At 38.5% G+C, this 20,623-nt stretch overlaps 1 protein-coding gene and 1 non-coding gene across 5 annotated transcripts in view; one reads left to right on the plus strand and one right to left on the minus strand.

The window, feature by feature from the left end:
• Positions 1 to 20,623, minus strand: part of USP40 (ubiquitin specific peptidase 40) — an 87,467-nt gene that overhangs the window by 58,394 nt on the left and 8,450 nt on the right. For 2 of the 4 annotated variants that reach the window (XM_065880277.1, XM_065880276.1), the window contains exons 5-9: positions 19,216 to 19,362; positions 16,215 to 16,358; positions 13,593 to 13,721; positions 6,357 to 6,452; positions 4,860 to 4,967 (exon numbers count right to left, since the gene is read on the minus strand). In XM_065880277.1, the coding sequence (XP_065736349.1) occupies positions 4,860 to 4,967; positions 6,357 to 6,452; positions 13,593 to 13,721; positions 16,215 to 16,358; positions 19,216 to 19,362 (624 nt within the window). The remainder of the gene's footprint in view (positions 1 to 4,859; positions 4,968 to 6,356; positions 6,453 to 13,592; positions 13,722 to 16,214; positions 16,359 to 19,215; positions 19,363 to 20,623) is intronic. The other 2 variants (XM_065880278.1, XM_065880279.1) reach the window with 2 other exon arrangements.
• On the plus strand, positions 3,175 to 3,308 carry LOC136126177 (small nucleolar RNA SNORA11). The gene has a single exon (XR_010656071.1). It is a non-coding gene; the product is annotated as a small nucleolar RNA SNORA11 (small nucleolar RNA).

Raw genomic sequence — 20,623 nt, forward strand, 5'->3', positions numbered from 1 at the left:
TTGGTCTGTAATTTATAATATTAACTTATGTACAGTGTAATCCCTAGAGTAAAAAAGTTAAAGTAGTACAGCTAAAAAGTCAACAGAGGAGACAAAAATCAAACACTAAAAATTACTTGATTAATCCAAAGGTATGAAAGACAGAAAGAAAGAAAGGCAAGAAAGACAGGAGAAGCAAATAAAAAACAAATGGCTACATGATAAATTCAAACTCAACCACACAATTTAATACATTAAAAATAAATGGGGGCTTCCCTGGTGGTGCAGTGGTTAAGAATCCGCCTGCCAATGCAGGGGACACGGGTTCAATTCCTGGTCTGGGAAGATTCCACATGCCGTGGAGCAACTAAGCCCGTGCGCCACAACTACTGAGCCTGTGCTCTAAAGCCCGCGAGCTACAATGACCTAGCCCGTGTGCCACAACCACTGAAGCCCGTGTGCCTAGAGCCTGTGCTCCCCAACAAGAGAGGCCACTGCAATGAGAAGTCCACACATTGCAACAAAGAGCAGCCTCCGCTCACCGCAACTAGAGAAAGCCCACATGCAGCAAAGACCCAATGCAGCCAAAAATAAATTAATTTTTAAAAAAATTAATTAAAAAATAAATGTACTGAACATTCTCATTTAAAGGAAGAGACTGTCAAACTCTATCATTTGATAGAAAACAGATGAACAATAGAGAAAAACAACAAATGCAAAGCTGTGTCTTTGAGAAGTCTAATAACCTTGGACTTCCCTGGTGGTGCAGTGGTTAAGAATCCGCCTGCCAATGCAGGGGACACGGGTTCAATTCCTGGTCTGGGAAGGTCCCACATGCCGTGGAGTAACTAAGCCTGTGCACCACAACTACTGAGTCTGCGCTCTAGAGCCCAGGAGCCACAACTACTGAGCCCGCGTGCAACAACTACTTAAGGCTGTGCGCCTAGAGCCTGTGCTCCACAAAAGAAGCCACTGCAATAAGAAGTCTGTGCACCGCGATAAAGAGTAGCCCCTGCTCACTGCAACTAGAAAGCCTGTGTGCAGCAACAAAGACCCAACATAGCCAAAAGTTAAATTAACTAATTATTTAAAAAAAAGAAAAGTATAACAACCTTGACAAATCCCTAGCAAGACTGATGCAAAAGAAAGCTAAGAAACACAAATTACCAATATTAGAAATGAAATAGGGTCCTACAGGTCCTACAGAAATTAAAAGGATAATATGGTAATATTTCAAACAGCTTTATACTAAGAAATTTGACACTTTGAGAACAAATTCCTTAAAAATCACAATTTTCCAAAATAAGCAGGAACCAACTTCATACTGTTTACAAGAGACACACTTGCATTAGAAAGCTTGTATGTTACATTAATACCAGATAAGGTAGATGTGAAGGTAAGGGCTATTCGCACAGATAAAGCAAGGGCATACGTCAAGAGGCCATTAACAATCCAAAATGTGTATGCAACTAATAATATATCTTCAAGATACATGAAGCAAAACTGTCAACAGTAAAAGGACGAAAGGGCAAAGGTACAATTAGAGTTGGAGATTTAAAACTACTCTCTCAGTAACTGATACAACAAAAAGACAGAAAAATTAGTTAAGAATAGGGATGAAATAAAGAATGTTATTAACCAATTTGACCTAGCTGACATTTATGAAACACTATACCCAACAAATGCAGAAAATTAATAACTTTACTGGTGAATAGAAACATTCAGCAAGACAGACCATATCCTGAGGCATGAAACAAGTCTCAAAAAATTCAGAATAAGTGAAATCATAGAGAGCATGTTTTCAGAGTAAAATGGAATTAGACATCAATTTATAGATATAACAAAAAGATAACTAGAAATTCCCCAAATATTTGGAAATTAAGCAATCCACCTCCAAAAACCTCATGGGTCAATAAAAGAATCAGAAGGAAAAATTACAAAATATTTTGAATTGAAAGATAATAATAACATGTCAAATTTAGCTACAGCTAAATTAGCGCTAAGAAGGAAATTATAGATTTAAAAGCATGAATTAAAAGGCATGTTTAGGGCTTCCCTGGTGGCGCAGTGGTTAAGAATCTGCCTGCCAATGCAGGGGACACGGGTTCGAGCCCTGGTCTGGGAAGATCCCACGTGCCGTGGAGCAACTAGGCCCGTGAGCCACACTACTGAGCCTGCATGTCTGCAGCCTGTGCTTCGCAACAGGAGAGGCTGCGACAGTGAGAGGCCCGTGCAGCGTGATGAAGAGCGGCCCCTGCTCGCTGCAAAAGCTTTCTCGCCAAGAAACCCCTCGCACAGAAACAAAGACCCACCACAGCCAAAAAATAAATAAATTTATTTTAAAAAAAAATTTTTAAAGGCAGGTTTAAAAAACCTGCTGAGATACCAACCCAAGAAGCTAGAAAAAAATGATTAAATTAAATACCAAAGGTAAAAGGAAGGAAATAATTAAAAACAAGAGCAGAAATCAATGAAGTAGAAAACAGATTAGTAGAGAAAAATCAATAAAGGCAAAAAAGTTGTTTTTTGAAAAGCTTAATAAACTTGATAAGCCCTAAGCAAGACTTATGAAAAACAAAAGTAAGCAAACACAAATTATTAATATCAGGAATTAAAAAGAGGAAATTTAGGTCCTACAGACACTAGAAAAGATGATGAGACATTTTGAATAGCTTCATGCCAATAAATTTGACACCACAGATAAAAGGACAAATTCTTTAAAAAATATAATTTTCCAAAATCATACAATAAAAAATCTAAAACAACTCTACAAATAAAGAAATTAAAACTATAATTTAAAAACCTTGCCATAAAAAAATTCCAGCTCTAACTAGCTTCACCAAACATTTAAGAAAGAAATAATAATCTATCTCAGAGAAATCCTTTCCAAGAATATAAAAAAGGGAACATTTCCTAACTTCTTTTGAGTCCTGCATAACCCTGATACTGAAACCTGACAAAGATATTACAGAGAAAGAAACTTAAAGACCCGTATCTCTCACAGACACAAAATCCTTAGGAAAACATGAGCCAAATGCATACAGCAATGCATTCAAGTACATCACGACCAAGTGTGCTTTACCCCAGAAATGTAAGATTTGCGTTCACACTGAAAAGGTCAGTCAACAGAATTCACCACATTAACTGAATAAAAGAGAACAGCCATGTGATCACATCGATAAATGTAAACAGAACAGCATGTGATAAAATCCAACCTCTATTCAAGATAAAACTATCAGCTGCGTATATCACACCCAAAAGGAATCTGGGTTCATTGTGATAATGGGCATAAGACTTTTGGCCTTCCTATGAACAAATACTCTACATGTGTCCTCCTGCACTTCATGTGGCTGCTGGGCAAGACCAGTGGGACAGGGTTCAATACTGGAAGAAAAGCTGCAGTATTTAGTGAGGAAGTCCTGCCACTTAGAGCCCGTCCAGCCCATGAATGGGTGGGCCATGAGTGGTCTCATAAATATAAAGGCTTTGAACCTCTCTTTTCGAGAGAAAAAAAAAAAAAAAAAAGAGAGAGAGAGATTCCAACTATATGCCATTCTGGAAAAGGCAGAACTATGGAGACAATAAAAATACCAGTGGCTGCCAGGAGTTTGGGGAACAGGGGTGATGAATACACAGAGTACAGTTTTTTAGTGCAGAGAAAATACTTTGTATGACATTATAACAATGGATATATGTCAGTATACTTTTGTCCAAACCTACAGAATATACCATACTATCTACTCCATTAGAATGAACCTTAGGTGAACTGTGGACTTTGGCAATTATGATGTGTCAATGTAGTTCATCCTTGGTTTAGGGTAAAAAAAAGAAACACACCACCCTGATGAGTGATACTGATAACACCTACGCATGTATGCGGGAAGGGGGTATATGGGAAATTTCTGTACCTTCTTGTTAATCTTGTTGTAAACCTAAAACTACTCAAAAAAAAGTCTTAAAAAAAAGAACATTCAGTGTTAGGATAGGTATTTTTGGCAAAACTCATTTCAGTTATACACATATGTATACAAGTTATATACGTGTGTGTTGGTTGGATTGTGATGTAAGATGCATTTTTTAGGTCAAAAAAGTTTGCAAGCCATTGTAGTTAAGTTATACTGGCAAATAAAAGCACAAATTAACCTCAAAGAAAAAAGACATAAGACTATCAGTCAACTATAAGTACAAGCTAACTTCCTCAAATTTATGAAGGATATATTTATTTAAAAACAAAACAAGACAAAAAAGTCCCTGCACAGCTGATAACATACTTAACAGTAAAATATTGAAACACTGATCCAATCGTTTTAAATGAAAACCTAAGACTGTCTATGAACTCACGGTCATTAATTTCATTTACGAACTGTGGTCTAATTAAAAGGTGAACTTAAACACAGACTATATTGTGTACGCTCTTTGCTTCTACAAGAAATAGCTCCAAAATATTGACTAACTGTTCTGTTGCTTTGCTTGTTTTTAGTCAAGTTTTTGTCTCCCAAGTCTGGCAGTACCAGTTTTTAAACCTAACCTTACAGCCTAGGAAGCCAGATTGCCAAGTTTAGTAGAACTGTGTGTCAAAGAAAGATAAAAGTGAAATTTGGGTGAATACCTGAAGACGTTTCTATAAATAAGATGATAAGCTTTAGGATATGAACTTTGTGACATATTTTGCTGTTGTGATTAAAAGCCCCTCTATTCTTTTTTTGCTTACTTCTTGATTCTATAAATTACTTAATAAGTAACTGAATTCTAATCATTAAACAAAATACTAATTGTATTTCCATCTAATTTAAATTTCCTTCCCCAAAGAAATTCATGTTGCCAAAATCATAATAAAATTTCCTGGGAATAGGACTTCTTATAAGGATGTCATGTATTACCTTTCGCAGTGGTCCATACTGTTTTCTGTACTTCTTATTCCAAGATATTCCTATCTTTTTCAAGAGTTTCTGGCCCAGCTGATCAACAGGAATTAGATTACTCTCCTCCTTATGAGAGAAAAGAAAGTCATTTAAGAAAATCTGATAAGATATAACCTCAACACTTATGAGTTCAACGGACCCAACAGGATTAATAAATGTGCCTGTAACAGCAAACATGTAACCATGGTTACAATTAACCATAATTGTTTCAAAATAGAAAGTTTTAAAAAAAAATAGATTAAGCCTAAGTTTAGAAAACTTGAATTCTGCTACTTTCCATGTGGCAAAGTCTAAACATTTCAAGAGCGATATCCAAAGAGTATTCCAAGGTTTGGTAAATCCTGATATTATGTGGGATTTTTAGAAGAGATACTTTAGTGCAAAAGACTGTCTCTTCTGAATGTTCTGAAGTATAACCAAGTTCTAAAAAGGGCGTAAGAAGTGACTATTATGGGCTGAAATGTGTCCCTCTACTATCAGAATTCATATGCTGAACTCCTAACCCTCAAAATTTCAACTGTGACTATATTTGGATAGGGCCTTTAAAGAAGTGATTAAGTTAAAATAAGGCCTTTAGGGTGGGCCCTTATCCAATCTGACTGGTGTCCTTATAAGAGGAAATTTGGACACACAAAGACACAGGGATGCACATGCACATAGAAAAGACCATGTGAGAAAGCAGCAAGAAGGCAGCCATCCACAAGCCAAGGAGAGAGGCCTCAGAAGAAACCTGCTGACACCATGATCTGGACTTCCAGCCTCCAGCACTATGAGAAAATAAATTTCTGCTACATTAGACACCCAGTCTGTGGGATTTTGTTATGGCAGCCCTAGTAGACTGATATAGTGGCCATAGACCAATACTCAACCTAGGTCCGTAGTAAGAAATTGAGATAAAAACTGTTTATTGAGAACGAATGAATAAATGAAATGCGACTACCATCCTTACAACGGGGTACGAAGCAAACATTAAAAGTCATATACGTGAGGTATTATCAATACTGGGAATGAAAAAGGGGACATAACTTCAGGTCCTACAAACATTAAAAGGATAATATGGGAAAACAGTAAATTCCAAAATCGCATGTAAAGTAAATCCCAATTCAATTTAAAATAACAATATCACAAAAAACTTGTAACCCAATCCCAATATATGTATATAAACACAAAGGAAACAGAATGCAAAGAACATATATCAAAGTGTTAACAATGACCGGACATTTGGTTTATTTAAACTTTGTTTCTTTATGTACTTTCTAATTTATTCCCCTCAAATTTTCTACTATTCATATGTATTCCTTTTATAACCAGAAAGTCTCCAATAAAAAAATTTTTTTAAATAGGCAGAGAATTTCCCAAAAGAAGAAGACTATGAATAGTAACAATATCACTTCTGCCAACTGAATCATACATCTGATATACATACACAAACATAAACACACACTTTCTCTCTACCTGTAACAAGACTGCTTTTAGAATCATCAATGGATCATCAATCTCTTCTTCATTTTGAAGATCTTCCAAATTCACATCTGGATTACTTTTGTCCTCCTAAGAAAGAAAACAATAAAAAAGTTTCTCTTTTCTGGTAAGCAGCCTGAGGTGACCTCTAAAAATGGTTCACTATTCACCTGACCCAGAAAACCCCACAAAATCATGCAAGAGATTCAAATCTTCGTGTTCACTTTAAGAACACTCATGAAACTGCCCAGGCCATTAAGGATATGCATATCCGAAAAGCCACCAAGTATCTGGAGGATGTCACTTTAAAGAAGCAGTGTGTGCCATTCCGTCATTACAATGGTGGAGTTGGTAGGTGTGCCCAGGCCAAACAGTGGGGCTGGATGCAGGGTCGGTGGCCCAAAAAGAGTGTTGAATTTCTACTGCACATGCTCAAAAATGCAGAGTAATGCTGAACTTAAGGGCTTAGATGTAGATTCTCTGGTCACTGAGCACATCCAGGTGAACAAAGCCCATAAGATGCCGTGCAGGACTTACAGAGCTCATGGTCGGATCAACCCATACATGAGCTCTCCCTGCCACACTGAGATGATCCTTACTGAAAAAGAACAGATTGTTCCTAAACCAGAAGAGGAGGTTGTCCAGAAGAAACAGATACACCAGAAGAAACTGAAGAAACAAAAACTTATGGCCCAGGAATAAATGCCACAAAAAATAAATGCAAATAAAAGTAAAAAAAAAGTTTCTATCACTAACCCCTTAAAAAGCAGTTAACAAAATAGCAGTGTTTGTGCCACAGAGGTTTCAAGATGGAGAAATGATGATAAAAACATCATAATAATTTGTATATGCTTTGGAATCAGGCAGCCTAGTTTTAAATTTCAACTGTGGTTGAATAATCCTGGACAAATTACCTAAGCTCTCTGGCATTATCTGTAAATTGGGATTGTGAAATAAGGAAAGCTTCTAGCACAATACACACAGCGGGTTCCAACATTTTCCCACTAAGCAGTACTTTCGCTGCATCCTACAATTTTGATATGTTGTGTTTTCATTATCATTCAGTTCAAAATGTTTTCTGGTCTCCACCCAATTTATTCTCACTCAATTATGTTGGCCTAACAAAATCCTACCAACCTCTGCAAGCTCAGCTTAAACATTCCCTCCTATTTTCTTTCTTTCTTTCTTTATTTTTGGCTGCGTTGGGTCTTTGTTGCTGCGTGCGGGCTTTCTCTAGTTACGGCGAGCAGGGGCTACCCTTCGTTGTGGTGTGCGGGCTTCTCACTGCGGTGGCTTCTCTTATTGTGGAGCACGGGCTCTAGGCGCGCGGGCCTCAGTAGCTGTGGCACGCGGGCTCAAAAGTTGTGGCACATGGGCTTAGTTGCTCCATGGCATGTGGGATCTTCCTGGACCAGGGCTCGAACCCGTGTCCCCTGTATTGGCAGGCAGATTCTTAACCGCTCCGCCACCAGGGAAGTCCCTCCCTCCTATTTTCTGATCACCCAAGTTTTCACCCCATCTTATGAAGTTACTTGGAAACATGTTAAAATTCCCCTGATAAGGTATTTTTATTATTTTTTTTCATACATGGCATCTTGCAAAGGTATTTTAAACTGGCTTAAAATCATAAACACAAATAGACCTAAACAGTTAACATAAGAAAGAAATATAGAAGAATATGGCAGATGAAATACAACCATCCTGCTGTAAAATTACTAAAAATGCTGGATAAAGTAAAACACACAACAAAAGAAAATCTCTTTTTAAACACATGCCGAACTAGCAAGAGAACATTGGGAAAATCCTCAGAGAACGAGTGACATGAGAATCCAGGGAAGAAATCCAGAGTTGAGGTCTCCAGCCGCTCAACCTTGCTGACACACAGCTTCCACCTTGATGCTCACACAGGACAGGGTCTGGGAGACAAAGCATAAGGACCTACCCAAAGTGGGGAGCTGAATGGCTGGTTTTCTAAACAACCAGCTCTCCAATTCTTTGACACCACCTGGCTGTCCGTTAATTAAATTCTGACACTAATGTTGCTAAGTACCACGAGGCCGCCCCCACTTCAGACACCAGCTGCAAATGGGGTTCCCAGGCTATCTGCACTTCGGCCTGGCTGATCACAAATTCTACAAGCTCCACCTCATGTCTGATAACTTCCTGGAACAGCTCATAGAGCTCAGGAACTTATACTCAGGACTAGAGTTTATTACAAAGGATACAAACGAACATCCAGATGAAGGTACACAGGGCAAGGCTGGGGAGGGTCCCGAGTGCAGAAGCCTCTGTCCGCGTGGAGTTGGGGTGGCCACCCTCCCTGCACATGGATGTATTCACCAACCTGGAAACTCCCTTAGTCCTCTTCTTTCAGAGTGTTAATCAAAGTTTCATTATGCAGGCATGATTGATTAAATCATTGGCCCTTGGTGACCAAACTCAATCTCCAGCCCCTGTGCCTCCCTGGGTGAGGGGGTGGGTCTGAAAGTTCCAACCCTCTAATCACGTGGTTGGTTTCTCTGCTGACCAGCCCTCACCCCGCAGGTAACCTCATTAGCATAAACTCAGGTATGGTTGAAAGGGGTTCATTATGAACAAGAAAAGACATGCCTACTCACTCAGGAAATTTCAAGGAGCTCTGTGCCAGGGACCTGGGACAAGGACCAAGTATATATTTTTTATTATACCACAAAGATAGATTCCAGCGGAAAGCTAGAAACCTGAAAGGACTACGCTATCAACATAAGCATGACCTACCAAAAAATCCACCCCACAACAAAGGACAATGAGAAACTTGCTTGTTTTGACCTTGATACTAGATGAAGGTGGAAAAACATTTCCTCTAATAATCTGTAATCACAAGTAGGTCTTCATGTGGGTTTGTGGCCCAAATTCACATTAGTTGTATGGCTCTAGAACAACCAAGTCTAGATCTTATTTTAAAGGTATTAAAGGTTGGAGGTGACCCCAGGCATGTGGTAGAGACAAATACACATCTTTCGTGGAAGAACGTATTTTTAACTCAGGCTTCAAATTACTCCTACACCGTGTTCTTACAAAACCAACCAGCCAACCAAGACCACAGTCTAAAATAACAAAATCATAAGGAAACAGAATCAGCAGATATCCAAAGACCCACAAAGTCTTCAGATACTGCAATTATCAGAGAATAAAACAGTATGTTTAATATGTTTAAAGACATTTATGGCTAAGGAAAAAGAGATTTAAAAATGGCAGGAGAGGGCTTCCCTGGTGGCGTAGTGGTTGAGAGTCCGCCTGCCGATGCAAGGGACACGGGTTCGTGCCCCGGTCCGGGAGGATCCCACATGCCGCAGAGCAGCTGGGCCCGTGAGCCATGGCCGCTGAGCCTGCGCTCCACAACGGGAAAGGCCACAGCAGTGAGAGGTCTGCATACCGCGAAAAAAAAAAATAATAAAAAATAAAAATGGTAGGAGGGGAGACGCAGGCCGGCATTGCTTAGGGTGTGACATGCTGGTGCAGGTGGCACATGTGCTGGGCCTAGTCCTCCTGCACTCTGCCAGTGTCCAACCTTGGCCTTGTGGGGACAGGCTGGTCCAGGAGGCACCAGTCCCAGGGCTGCCTACTGGGAGCTGTTGTAAAACTTCTTTGTTCCACATCCTCAAATGTGCAAGATGATGCTTGAAGTGATGTCAACCATCAGTGAAGCAAAAGACCCCACTTTGGAAGGCACAGGTCAGGCTCCTCTTTACACCAGATCGAGAGCCACATTTTGAATAGTTAATGACCACCATGCAAGAGGCAAGAGATCATCTTCTACTCAGGTTGAGAGAGACTGAGATGTTGGCTTTCACCCAGGGAACATTATGTGGGGTTGGTCATGAAACTTGTTCCTTGCAGACAGCTCCCTGAAAGGGAAGAAGAAATTGCTAAACTATAAGCAGAAGAAACAATACCTGTCTATGTTTAGTGTATCTGGAATCCTTTGTCTCTAGGTATAAGAGATCTCTCAGGATAATGGTAGTAGAGAGACAAGCAGTGTCCATCAGGCGTACCTACTGAAGCTGAAATTCTTAAAGCACTCATCATGATGTGAACACCACGAAGCTCGTGATTCTTAAGGAGAATTAAAAAAAAAAAAAAAAAGGGATGCTTCATAGAGGCCATGAATAAGGAAATACACAAGCACAAACAGAAAGCAATCTTCTGATTGTTCTTTAAGCCCCAAGGAAGACCTTGCTAAAGTACCAGAGCTTCAAGATCAGAGAAGCAGTGCAGAGGGCAAAACCAAATGAAAGAATGCCCGCCTGCCCTCTTGAGTCACGTCATGGAACCGGGAGAAGAGCCTGACGCTGCTGATCATTTCCAAAGAAATGACCACAAAATTGCAGAGAAGTTCAAGGAAGCACAAACCAAAAGGAAGACACAAAGAAAAGAATCATTGCTTTTGAGCCACACTGCCTCACCACACAGGGTGAAGCTGCCTCTGCACATGAAGTCAATGACAAACTTGAATAGCAAACTGTAAACAAATAGTTTATGCCTCAAAATACTGAGGATAAATCCCACCAGCTAGAGGAGTGCCTGAAATCTGACAATGGCTGAGCAAAATTGAAGAAATGTCTGCAGTCAGCATGGAGGAAAGCAGAGACACACTCCCGAGGCGGAAGCCGAACTGACATGGAGCACAGGGGCACTTTCTAAGGCTGAAGAGAGACAGGGCAACATCAGAAGAAAAGGCTACCACAAATGGAAGCATAAATGGAAGGAAAAAACCAAGAACTACAGTGGAAAAGGCAAAGAGAAAAAAATAAATGAACAACATCATAACTATTTATTAGACCTGTTCGCAAGTTTCTATGAGAATCTAATAAAAGACTTCAACTTCATCTTTTAGAGAGAATGAAATCAAGTTAAAATAATTGTTTGAAAGGGCTGGGGGTGCCCTAGAGGGTAAGGTTCACTACTACGGGACCCTGCGACTGTAAGACAGCAGAGTGAAGGACGGCAACAGGGCAATAAGAATCAGCAGCAACGAAGGATGGAAACATGGAGAGCAGAGTTAGACCAGAGGAGGATAAGAAGTGCTTCACTCCATCTGACTGGAATGTGCCCAAACAAGCTAGTGTCTTGGCAAATAATGGCACAAGCATTTGAGAGATGCTTGTATGGCTTCCTCAACCCAGAACTGGATAAACCCAGTTCTAGAAATAAAAGAAATGGAAGGTTAAGGACCACAAAGAGTGAAACAAAACTGTCTTTTTCCAAAAATGTCTACAACATAAGAGGGTTTAGCAAGATGGTTGATTATAAAATCAATGTACTAAAGATAACTGTACTTCAATACACCAGCCACAAATAGTCCAAAAAATACAGTATAGACATAGCCCCACAGAACACCTCCCTGATCAACATTTTCCCACTAGAACAGTTAGATTTTAAATACTCAAACTTTACAAAACATAAGTTATCTCTCAGTACATTCTAAGTACAACTGATAGAGCATCAGAAACACAGGTAGATGTTCTGAAAGGCAAAGTGAATGTCAACAAAGGGAACACAGCATCTTCAATACTGCTGGCACTCAGAGAAGCCATGTTATTACATGTGGAGCAATTTTTCATTCACAACAATATTAACTGTTTGACACTCTTTTTTTTTTTTTTTTTTTTTGCGGTACACAGGCCTCTCACCGTTGTGGCCTCTCCCGTTGCGGAGCACAGGCTCCAGACGCGCAGGCTCAGCGGCCATGGCTCACGGGCCCAGCCGCTCTGCGGCATGTGGGATCTTCCCAGACCAGGGCACGAACCCATGTCCCTTGCATCGGCAGGCGGACTCTCAACCACTGCACCACCAGGGAAGCCCCTGTTTGACACTCTTGAAGATAGGTTTTAAGCATTCTACATCCTAACATGATGGGTTGGAACTTACCAGTGTTTTAGTTACATTTTAGAAAACTGGTTGAGAGTTTGGTGCTGGTGTGTAATAGATTATAATTTTTCCCACTGCAAATAACTGGAAGTGGATTCCCAATTAGTGCTTTCTCTTCTAGAGAAAATTATGAAACTTTTTTAGAAGACATTAAAGCAGCTCTAAAAACCAAAAAGATGTATCTTGTTTACACATGTAGATACAAAATGCCACTACTTTTATGTGTGTGTATGTGTGAGAATATTGACAAGGTGATTCTAGAAATGTTCAGAAAAGCATTAAAATCCAAGGTAGGCAAAACACTCCTGAAGAATAATAACACATAGGGAGACTTGCCCTACCAGTTATCATAACATAGTATAAAGCTACAGAAATTAACAATGTGGTATTTACCTAGGAACAGGAAAAAAGAATAACAACAACAACAAGAACAGAATACAGAGCCCCAAAATGGACGCAAATGTAAGAAAACAACTGATATAACAGAACTGGCATTGTAAACTGGTGGAGAAAGAATGGATCATTCAATAAATGGTAATGGGCAACTGGGTACCCAGATGGAAAAACAACATCACAACATTCACAGCAAAGCATTCCAGGAAGACTGAAGTTTCAACTGTAAAAGGCAAAACTATTGAAGTTTTAGAAGACAATATAGGAGGAAAATCTTTGGTTGGCGCCATGAAAGAAAGAAAAGCTGAGGAATGGTTACTGATTAAAGGAGACTTAAGACATATGCTAACTAAATCTAATGCACGATCCTGGGCTTGATACTAGAGTGGGGCAGGAAATGCTCTAAAGGATTTGGACGAGGCCGCTGTGAAATCTGAATATAAAACATATATTAGATAATAAATAATAATATATCAGTGTTAAAGTTCCTGATTTTGACCTATGCTTATGTAAGAGAATGTCCTGGTTCTCAGGAGATAAACACTGAGTTATTTAGGGGTAAAGAGGTCTAATGTCTTCAACTTTATTTCTAGTGGTCAGCACTGATACTGATAATGTTAACTGTGTGTGTGCATGCGTCTGTATACAGAGGATGTGGCTGCACAAATGTGGCAAGATGGTTAACAACTGGAGAACCTAGGTGACGAGTATACAGGAGGTGTTTGTACTATGCTGGTTATTTTTCTGTGAGCGTGAAATTATTTAGAAATAAAAAATTTAAACATCTATCTGTATTAACCTTCAGTGCCTATAAGTTTTCTACAGAGTGAATATATAATAAATGGCAAAAGATTAGCCTCACCAAGATAATGGGACTAGAAAAGGAAAAAGTTGCAAAGATACTTTTAATCTAATTTCTATACTTACTTGAAACTGCCAGTTTCCCAAATGATCTACATCTTTAATATACACATGATAATGGCCTCCGTAGCAACCACCTTTGTGTATAATAACTGAGAAGAGGTCATACATATATTCCAAGTCATCTAATTCACTCTACAAGAAAGAGCACAAACATTGACACAGTTTACATACAATAAGAAGATACATAACCAAAGGGGGAAAAAAATGTCAACTATTAAAGTTAGTAAGAAACTTCACTATTACTGTTATTTAGGGTAAATTAAGATAAATTTGAATAATCGGCTTTAAAATTTGAAATTCATAATTCTTAGACTGAAAATTATCTATCGTTGATCTAATACCAATCACATTATGCCAAATTCTGCCTCCGAGTTAAACATAAAAACATATATCCAGGGACTTCCGTGGTGGTCCAATGGTTAAGAATCCACCTTCCAATGCAGGAGAAGCAGGTTCGATCCCTGGATGGGGAACTAAGATCCCACATGCCACGGGGCAACTAAGCCCGTGTGCCACAACTAGAGAGAAGCCCGCACACCGCAACAAAAGATCCCTCAAGCCGCAACTAAGAACCGACGTAGCCAAATAAATATTAAAAAAAAAAAAAAAAAATATATATATATATATATATATATATATCCAAACAAGATGTTATTTTTATGTACTTTGGCTAAAATCATGTAACCCCATGTGATAACAAAACACACACTACCCTATCAGAGTTTTAGCAAGAAAAAACCATCTTGTATTAAACCTATTATGCTGCTTTATAAATGTGCTCTTCAGCAGTTGAATTCGTCCTACCTTTTAACTAGATTGTCATGCACCTCTAAGTCAGAGTTGTATCTACTATCTATCACCCCTCCGGACACTTCAGTCCTCTGCATATAACAGTTTAGCAGTTATGAATACTAGCTGGTTTCCTTTAGAGGCAGTTTAGCGGAATGAACAGGTTCTTCCTTGATTTATCAATTCTATGATCAATCTTTTCTACAAGTAGCGTGCTCTGTAGTTATGGACACCTACACTGGCATTAAAAAAACCTACTCTAGGTTAAGGGGTACTTGGCATACGGATGCTACTTGAGGGAGTGCCAACTATTTAAGAACTTATTTGCTTAAAGTGCACTTTTTAAGTAAGCAGCATTTTTTAAATGTCTGGCTTAGGGAAAAAACAAGAGAGATGTAAACAAAGGTGCAAAATGATAATTTTTTTCATTAATACAGAAATCAGAAAGTAAAATTATTGTGAATTTCTTAGATAAGTGTTGTTTTGCTTTTTTCAGTTTTGTTATTCCAACATATGTCAAAATCATGTGACAAACTACTTTTTTTTTGGCTGCACCACACAGCTTGCAGAATCTCAGTTCCCCAACCAGGGACTGAACCCGGGTCACGACAGTGAAAGCCAGGAATCCTAACCACTAGGTCACCACGGAACTCCCATGACAAACTATTTTTTATAAAAGGACAAAAATTTTTCTATGAGATGATGGATGTTAACTAAACTTATTGTGGTAATCGTTTCATAATATATGTAAACGAAGCCCTCATTCTTCATACCTTAAACTTACACAGTGATGTATGTCAATAATTCCTCAATAAAAATGGGAAGAAAAAAGGAGAATTAACTCAATTATTCCAGAAACAAAGTTCTTTCCAGGCAGCAAATAGGAGCAGAAGCACTCTGGAAAACCTGTTTATTCTACGTGCGCCAGTAACAGGCTAAGGCCAACACATTAGAAGCTCTGAATGGAAATTAACATAATAACGAAACCAAAAAGCTCAGTAACTAGGCTTGAAGGAGAGAAAGCCCCACCTGAATTTTAGACCATTTAGAAAAGAGATTACTTTTATACACAGAAATTCAACAGCTGGCTAACAAATGTTCTGGACTTAAACATATAGAATGATCTGCAGTAAGAAATGCATCAATCTCATCACTCTGATCTTGGCATGTATACAATTACATAGAAAATATTTCTCAATAGCTTATAAAGTAAGTAGATTATGTCATTAATTTGCTTTTAAAACTTTTTCTTTCCCGTGTCTTAAGGATTACAAATTCTACACTAGTGACATTCCAATTTCTTGTTTACTTTCTAGATGCATAATTCATTCTTGCATCTAAAGTAAACTAAATCCAAATAGGAATGTACTACTGAATGATAACTGTTGCTAATGCAGGGTCATTTCTAATTCTGTTCTTAAATTTTCATTTCAAAGTTTTTTCAAGGAGAGTTTAGTAAAAAGAACTGGGAACAAATCCATACTTCGGAAATTCAAAAGAACTGTAAGGAACTAGTGGTTCTCAGCCGGGAGCAATTTTACCCACCTTCCCTCCCCGCTGGAGATACGGACATTTGGCAAAGTCTGAAGACATTTCTGTCACTACTGGGGGCAGAAGTGGGAGATGCTACTGTCATCTAGTAGGGAGAGGCCAGGGATGCTGCTTAATATCCTACAATACAGGGCACATCCCACCACAACAGAGAATTATCCAACTCTAAATGTTAACAGTGCCAAGGCTGAGAGATTCTGCACTAAGCCAACTGTAAATCAGGTCAATAAAAGATTCAATCTTGAGAGGGTAAAAGAAAGAATTTCAATACAAAATAGTTCAAACCTGTTCACAAAATGGCTTGAGATTGATCCGGAGAGGGAACGTATAACAGCTTGTTTCCTTGTATCGTTCACACTTCACAAAATCAAAATTAAATCTTAATAATGAAAAAGTAAGAAAGGGAGGCAGCTTACGCAATTTGGCCGACTGTCAAAAGAAAAAATTTTTAATTTTTAAAAGCTGAATCATATAGAAGAATACATGTTTCTTAAGATATAAAAAAGTGACCTATGACACAGTTTTAAGAGAAATATGTCCTTAAGTCACATAAACTAATCAGCATGGACTCAATATAGCTCTTGATATAAACTCATCTATTTTTATGGGGCTAAAGGTGATATCACTCACTTATACTTACAACTAAATATTCACAAGCCATTTGTATGTTTTAATGTCACTATCCTAACAAAGCTATCTGATGAGGGTGCTCCCCCTTTAACAGTGCTTTTTTTGAAAAATTAATAATTTATTTATTTATTTATTTTTGGCTGCATTGGGTCTTCGTTGTTGGGTCTTCGTTGCTGCACGCGGGCTTTCTCTAGTTGCGATGAACGGGGGTTACTCTTCGTTGTGGAGCGTGGGCTTATGATTGCGGTGGCTCCTCTTGTTGCAGAGCTTGGGCTCTAGGCACACGGGCTTCAGTAGTTGTGGTACGCGGGCTCTAGAGCGCAGGCTCAGTAGTTGTGGTGTACGGGCTTAGTTGCTCCGCGGCATGTGGGATCTTCCTGGACCAGGGCTTGAACCCGTGTCCCCTGCATTTGCAGGCGGATTCTCAACCACTGCGCCACCAGGGAAGTCCAAACAGTGCTGCTTCTTTTTTAATTTATTTAATTTATTTATTTACTTTTGGCTGTGTTGGGTCTTCAGTGCTGCACGTGGGATTTCTCTAGTTGCAGCGAGTGGGGGCTACTCTTCATTGCAGTGGCTTCTCTTGTTGCGGAGCACGTGCTCTAGGAGCACCGGCTTCAGTAGTTGTGGCACATGGGCTCAGCAGCTGTGGCTCGCAGGCTCTAGAGCACAGGCTCAGTAGTTGTGCTGCACGGGCTTAGCTGTTCCACGGCATGTGGGATCTTCCCGGCCCAGGGCTCGAACCCGTGTCCCCTGCATTGTCAGGTGGATTCTTAACCACTGCGCCACCAGGGAAGCCCCTCTAATAGTGCTTCTTTCCTGCCCGAGCCCTGGCCTTTCACCTTCCGCTTTCCCCCTCGGTCACTGTGTCTACTTTACCTAGCAGACACACAGTTCATATGTACTGAAGAACCGGAGCTCTTAACCTGTGACGTGGCGACGTGTTTCAATGGATCTGAACCCTTGAAATTATATGAAAATTGTATGTGTTTATGTATTTTTCTGGGAAGAAGAGCCACAGCTTTCACTAGACTTTCAAAAGGACTGTAGCTCTTCAAATGTCGAGATCCATTGACTGGGGTTTTACAGTTCTTCAAAGCAGATAATAAGATATTTTTTGTTTTAATGCCTTGCTTTAAAACAAAACACTAAACTGAGCTACTTTTTATTTAAAAGGCATCAGCTTTTCCCAATCCCCTTGCACTAAAGGCATGTGAGGAGGCAAATAGAATCCTTCCCCATATTTAAAATCATCCATAATCATAAACATCTAACATTCCTAAAAATATATTTTAAACAATTCTACAAACCTAGTGGGTGAAAAGAAAGTTAAATGAAAATACAGCAACCTAACAACATGGCAGATTTTCAAACTAGCTCCAAAAAAAAAAAAAATCTAAAAAAAGTGAGTAAATCAACTATAATGTGGCTGAGGAAAGAAAGACTGCTCAGAACAAGATGGTCTGCATCAATTTAGGTAATGCACCCAAGCCTAACCTCAGAATGCAATAAATCTAACGCAACCAGAAGGCAACTCTTAAAGTATCAAGATCAAAACATTTCCACTGAAAAAGAATTAAACCAATGATAGAAAAGGTGCATACAAGAATTGCTTTTGTTTAACAGAAGGTTCTTATTTTACTAATGTGCAAATTAAGGTCAACCAAAAACTAAGAATGTGTTTAAGTGTCTGTCCAAGATGCTTCATCCTCTGAATTTTATATTTATTAGGTTGTAGTTGTAACACTAAAGAGGAAATACAAAATAAATAAGCAAAAAATAAACCTCTCTTTGGTTTTCATAAAGGGGCAAAGGCTAGATGGAAATAAATATTAAACAATATAAAATTCACCCTGGTTTCGAATCCTATTGTGAAAGCTACAGGCATGGGGTTTACTGTTTTCAATTACATTTTCACCTATAATCTCCAGGATCCAAATCAATGTTGTGTGCTATCTAAATCAACCCTCATTTTCTTTGCTGGAAAATTCAATATTGTCAGCTCTAGGAATAGTACTAACACTTTGTCTTAACAGAGTAACTGCAAAGATACATCTTTAGTGGTATTTCTTTAAGTCAGGGTTCAATAACCACTGGTTCAATTGAGTTCAAGGTTATCGCGCTAATGAACTGCCTGTCATATCATCTGCCAGCAGTGAAAGAGTTCCTACTGCAGATAATAACAGCTGAGTTGATGCCATGTTGTAAAAAAAATCACTTGCTTAAATTTTGTCCTCCTTTTTGCCTGTATTTTGCTCTGTTGTACAAAGAGAAACCCTGGCACGTTCTGTCAAGCCCTGTAATTAGCAAGATACGTATTTCCAACTGGGGGAGGAGGAAAGGTCATATTGGATTTGCTAGTCAGGGAGGAAATATACACACATCAATCCTGTAAAATAACTGCAAATGTGAAAATAAAGCCATTTGTGCAGTGGTAGATCAAGAAAAGGAAAAAAAAAAAAAATACACACACACACACACACACACACACACACACACACATATATAATATAAATGTCTTTTCAATCCTTAGTACTAATTAAGAGCTTCATGTATATCTTCAAGACACTTCATACAAGTTGACTTCCCTCGACGGACCCTCCTGCTACCAAACACTGCGCAGGCACCCTTAGAAAAGGCAGGGATCTATATTTACCTTTGCTGCTTTAACCAGCCTGTCACAAGTCCCACAGTGGTACAAGTTGTCGTAGTCAAAAACTTCCTCTTCCACATACATGTTCCAGAGTGCATCTTCCAAACCTGATACATTTCTGACCGCTACTGTGAGATCTAAGAAGTCTTCCTGAAATACACATGAATATAACATTGAAAAAACAATTCCACAGAGGCTCACAAACACATCACCAATTCATACATACACTGGGAAGAGTCAGATATTTTTTTTTCTAAAACACATATATTTTTTCTATATATGAAGGTATAGATCTCCTGATTAGATACTGTGAAATTCATAACAATAAATTATTCTTTCTAAACCAAACTATAACTTAGCTTAAAATATATCAGGAACCAGTTTACGAGTTCACTGTAGATACAACGAAACCTATTTTATCAGGAAATAAGACAAACCATTTAAAACACGAATTGAGAAGAGTATATGTGCAGGGTTATTAGTGCTGTCTTAGTCTCTAGGCTGGCATGGCAAGGCCAGGGTTGGACTCTCTAATGTAAACTCTTCTTCCTCCCCTTCTGCTAGGGCTGGTTTAAGAAAAAAATTATTTTGAGCCAGGATACAAAGGTATTTTTACGAAAATTAAGAGTGTATTTTGCAAAATGCGAGTCTACCAATTCTACTAGAAGTACACTTGAATTATATTTCTAGTAATAAACAGTTACAATTTGACAAGTTTAAATAAAGCATATTTATAATTTTGTGTGCATGTCTGAGCAACAGCATTACCTTAAGGGATTATGGGGATTATAAAATAATAGCACTAATTAATTAGTTCAAGGTGGAAACCTAAAGCAATAAAAGTAACATTCATATATGATTTATAATATAAATATGTGAAAAGTTAATGTCTGTAGTTTATAACATGCCTTCATATACGTTATGTTTTGAAATGACTTTGTGAATCATTACATTATACTGGTCAATCATACAGTAATCCAAAGACATACAACATCTTAATATTTCCAAACTAGGCTGGCCAAACCTTCTATTAGCAAAGGCAATAAGGGCCAAAAAGTCTTTTTTATGCCCAACACTTCCATAAAAAATAGAAGTATATATATTCTAAAAAAGCAATTAATGCAACATTTAGAAAATGGCATTTAATTGTTTTACTCATATAGTCAAATACAGAAACTTTCTATAACTCTTCCCATAAAATAATATTGTTATTAAAGGACAACTGTTCAGTGATGAAATCATTTGCTATATAAGATTTGTAGTGCAAGTAGTGATTATTATATTTATATGAGCAAATTTCCAATTAGATGAAATGGGCAATCTCTGTTATGACAAAGAATGGAAGGTTACACTAGTTTAAACAGGATTATGATAGCTTCATATAAATAATATTTAAACCTAAGCACACACA

Source organism: Phocoena phocoena, chromosome 7 (genome assembly GCF_963924675.1).
Source record: "Phocoena phocoena chromosome 7, mPhoPho1.1, whole genome shotgun sequence".
NCBI classification, from domain to species: domain Eukaryota; kingdom Metazoa; phylum Chordata; class Mammalia; order Artiodactyla; family Phocoenidae; genus Phocoena; species Phocoena phocoena.